The sequence below is a fragment of the Pistacia vera genome, unplaced genomic scaffold (genome assembly GCF_008641045.1).
Source record: "Pistacia vera cultivar Batoury unplaced genomic scaffold, PisVer_v2 Contig357, whole genome shotgun sequence".
NCBI classification, from domain to species: Eukaryota; Viridiplantae; Streptophyta; class Magnoliopsida; order Sapindales; family Anacardiaceae; genus Pistacia; species Pistacia vera.
In genome coordinates, this window is record NW_022196176.1 from 307,373 (window position 1) to 312,111 (window position 4,739).

General features: G+C 34.0%; 1 protein-coding gene across 1 annotated transcript; it reads right to left on the minus strand.

Moving 5' to 3' along the window:
• Positions 1–1,896: 1,896 nt before the first annotated feature.
• LOC116139680 (chalcone synthase J-like) lies at positions 1,897–3,376 on the minus strand. Its single transcript, XM_031425342.1, has 2 exons — positions 3,199–3,376; positions 1,897–2,891 (listed from the first exon to the last, which is right to left on the minus strand). The coding sequence occupies exons 1-2, from the start codon at positions 3,374–3,376 to the stop codon at positions 1,897–1,899; spliced, it is 1,173 nt and encodes a 390-aa protein (XP_031281202.1).
• Positions 3,377–4,739: the final 1,363 nt, after the last annotated feature.

The following is a 4,739-nucleotide window of genomic DNA, read 5'->3' on the forward strand; positions in this document are numbered from 1 at the left end:
TATAATAACATAGTTCAATTAAATCAACGTATGTACTCATATGAAAAGAGAACAATACTAGCAAAATATTAGGAAAAACAAAGAACAAGAGTGGGCCAAAATAATACCTTTGTGTGATGGTGAGAAGGATGACGAGAACAATGGGCAACTCGACAACATAAACAAAATAAGATGGCGACAAAGAGAATAAGAGGGGGACAATGATGGTGAAACGACAGCGATGACAGTAACAGTGGACAGCGACAACCGTGGGCGACGACATGGTGGTGGATTGGGATTTGGGAAGTTGGGTGATTTTGCCTTTTCAAATTTTAGGGATTTACTTCAATTGGGGTAAGAATTGTGTTTTCACAAAATTTTACAATGGGAGGAATTTGTCATTTTTTCAAATACTAAGTACTACAAATTATTGTTTAACCCCAATAGTTTGAAAAATCCTTGGTGTAACCCTTTTTTTGGAGCCAGATTCTGCTCGTGATTGGTTCGAGCCGAGCTTACCACTGATCAAACTCAGCTTGCAACTCATTCACGAATCGAGCTGAGCCAACTCGATTCAAACAGAGCCGAGCCCTTGACGAGCCTTATTCAAGCTGAGTCGAGCCAGCTCGCAAGTCGCTCAATTCGTTTACCAATCCTACCCATGAATATACCATGCACACCCATTTTATAAATACAGTTAAACTTTGACAAATTAATAACTTCGATTAAATAATATTTTTGGTCCATCCCAACTTAGGACTAGTGTGGTAAATTAATAATTCACTAAATTTATAAGATAATATATTAAAAAAAAAAAAAAAACACACACACACACACACACACATAGATACCACTTGATATATATAAATTAATAATCTTCTTGTGTATCAAAATTATATAGATACATGACTGAATTAGGAGGCCTTGGAGCTATTCCCTATATCACATTAACTCCTAACTTATAGCTAGGTTGATGATGTTATTTTGAATAATTATTCCTTATACTACATTAACAATACACAATATGTACATGTATTAAGTTTAATGTTTTGGAAAAAGAAAATAAATAATGCCTCGATAAATTAATAATTCAATTAAATAATATATCGATTAATTAATAAATTTTCAAAGTCCTAAAGATATTAATTTATTGAGGTCTAACTGTATATTTTTATCAATAATAATGTTTTTTATTTGTGCATTTTAAGTCACTGGACATTAATTTCTAATGAAATGTGATGTATTTTTGGAGTTGGAAATTTGGAATCATATTATTGTGGAGCAATGCTAGTTTTACAAAGACACATACAAAGGAGACATACAAAGACAATTCTCACCCTTGATTTTCATGATTTCTCTCTCTCTCTCTCTCTCTCTTTTTGTTTTTTCTTTGTTTTTTTCTTCTTGCTGATGTTACTTTGTAGCCCTTTTTATATGGGTCTTTGTAAGGATATCATTTTCCATTATTGTTGCCCATCATTTTAATTCCTACCTTTACCACTGTATGGTAAAAGGGATGATTATTCTTAATTTCATCATTTTACTATCTCTTATTATACTAATGAAAGTCACAATTCAGGATATTTAAAAAAAAATTACAGTCTGTACCATCATTAATTATTTGAATTATTATAAATCTTAATTAATTTTTTTTTCTGTTCTAAAGCAGGAAAAAAAAAAACAATGGAAGAAAAAAAAAACAAATTTGATGCCATAATTTAAAGTTGTAAATATAAGATACTTTATATATGACAAAGAGTACAATTGATAATTTTAATTCATAACAAAATTATTTTCTCACCCCTTCCACAAACTTTTTCTTAAATAAAAATAAAGACATAAATAAACATATTGGAACAAAATAAATTAAAACAAACAAACTAAAGCGACTGGAAAGTAGATCAATTATAAGAGCCTCTAAGCAATATTAACACTGTGAAGGACCACAGTTTCAATAGTAAGCCCAGGACCAAAACCGAAAAGCACTCCCCACTCAAATCCTTCTCCTGTGGTCTTTAGTCCATCAGCAATTGACCTTTTCCTCGTCTCATCCAAGATAAACAATACAGTTACACATGACATGTTACCATATTCAGCAAGGACATGCCTACTCGCACGTAGTTTCTCAGGCTTAAGACCCAATTTGGCCTCAACTTGGTCTAGAATTGCACGCCCACCAGGATGTGTAGCCCAAAAGATTGAGTTCCAATCCGAGATACCTAAAGGGTGAAATACCTCAACCAGTCTATTCTCAATGTGGTTTGCGATAAGATCAGGAACTTCCTTGCCAATATGAATTGTAAGACCATATTCACGAATACTTCCACAAATAGCATTGGGGATATCCGGCACTAATGTTGGTGCTGAAGCGACTAATTCAAATATGGGATTTTCAACACCAGGCATTGGATCTGAACCAACTATGACAGCAGCTGCACCATCACCGAACAAAGAATGACACACAAGAACATCACAATCAGTCTCATTAGGGCCACGAAAACCAACTAAAGTTGTCTCAGAGCAGACAACAAGGACACGTGCACCCTTAGTGTTCTCAGCTAGGTCTTTGGCAATGCGAAGCACAGTTCCACCCGCATTACAACCTTGTTGATACAACATTAGTCGCTTAACGGATAGATCAAGACCCAAGAGCTTGACGATTCGGTAGTCAATCCCTGGCATGCTTGGACCCATAGTGGTACAACATATTAAGTGAGTGATTTTGGACTTGGACTGACCCCATTCATTGATGGCCTTGTTTGCGGCTTCCTTACCTAACTCTGATATTAATACTTCTGCCATATCTTGCCTTGTATCTAATGAAGGTGCCTTGTATGCACGCATATTTGGATTTTCTGTCATAATCTCATCTGTTATGTGCGAATGTCGCTTCTTAATCATTGTTCTGTCACCTGAAATGATTAGATATGAGTACTTCATTATTTCATTTTGTCTAGATGTCTTTTGATATTCATAACATAAAGAGATATGTAGAAAATAAAACAACTTTTAAGCATATATCCAAGGGCCACAATATCTTTTACATGACAATTAAAAGAACTATTTGTAAACAATATCAAATGTGTCCTAGCTAGAGTCTGTTCAATATCTCAAAGTAGGTTTGAGAATGCGGGATGTAATAAAAAGAGAGTAATTAGATCATCAACACGTAGAAAATATTAGCGAAGTAACAAAACTCAAGAAATAAACATTTCTTACACATGCGCTGCATTTTATTTTTAACCTCCGTCATGTGCTCGCTATTAGTCCAACGAGCATAAATTTCTGCATACTGGCTTTGATCATAAAAATTTGGAGGATTTGCTGTGCCGATTGCCATAATGGTGGCAGTGCCTTCAGCACGTTGAGCCTTACGAACATCATCAACAGTAACCATTTTGGCTCAAATGCAACTATTCTTCAGCTTCTATTTTATGTTCTGTCTGTAGTGGTTTTCGTTTTGAATAGTACTCTATCCTATATATACACATAAATTAGCCATTTTTAAAATAATATGCGAGTACCATGATGTTGTTTAATAATATGGGAGTTCCATGATGTTGTTTAATAATGCTAGCTAGCTGGATATATAAAATAATTTCAATGAGGAGATCCCTAGCTAGCTGTATAATTTCTATAATCTTTAGATCAATTCCATCATTCAACCCTGAAGGCAAAATTAATGAGAAAAATTGCTTAAAAAGGAATCACTTCTTGCGACAATTTATTGGGATCATGCGATAAAAGAAATTAATTCAACTTATTCCTGCTTATGTTCTTAATCATCAAGGACCATGAACCGAGGTCTGAGGATCACGTTGCAGCTACTTCTGTGATTTTTTTTTTTTTTTTTTTTTTTTTGGAATTTTATTCCTACCGCTTGTAATTGATTGAAGAGAGAAGCGGTTTTAGTCCCATGTCATTACATTATGCCTTTCATCTCATGTCCATCACAAAAAGTCTTTGATTTCAATTTAATGTATAAAGATTATTTTCTGCATATTTGTGTATATCTAATATTTAATTAAACATGTAGACAACGTATCAAATGGGATGATTTGTATCTTCTTCGTATCTAAATTAAGAAAAAATTATATTTGTTGATGAGTGATTTTGACACTAACGACTTCGCACGTGCAAAATGTTAAAAGATCACACACGTGATGATTATAGTAAATGAGTAAGCTATTGTTTTCACAATAGCATGCAAATTTGTAAATAATAAAGGAGACGGTAAGGTTTTTATAGCGGTTCAGATGCTTAAAACAAATCTTACATCCACTATTTCTTTTATATAGAGATGTTCCTGGTCATTAGCCAAGATTACAAGAGGTCACGAACTGCGATCTGGTATTACAAGTGTTTGGTGTTCTAAGTATTCTTAGAAAATGTCAAGCTAGTCTCATTCTAATAGTGTGTCTTTACTATTTTCTCTGTTGAATTCAAGAGTGTCTGATCTCAATTTTGTAAGGAGGAGCTGCCTATTTATAGCCGCTGTGCTCAAGGTAATGATTATATTTTTGCAAGTGGGTTGGTGCCGTGCAAATCTCTCCTACCTTCCATTCATTGAGAACTCAATGAATATTCTTAAATTAAATAAGGCTTGAATAGGTGTACAAACTAAATTCATTTACAGACAAAACTTGAGTCAGTTGGGTTTTGACAGTTATATTCTTTGTCTTTGGAGATGTGGCAAATTCTAGATGATGAGAAGTCTTCCTAAATTCTGATTGCTGCTCGCTAACATCAGCATAGGTTAG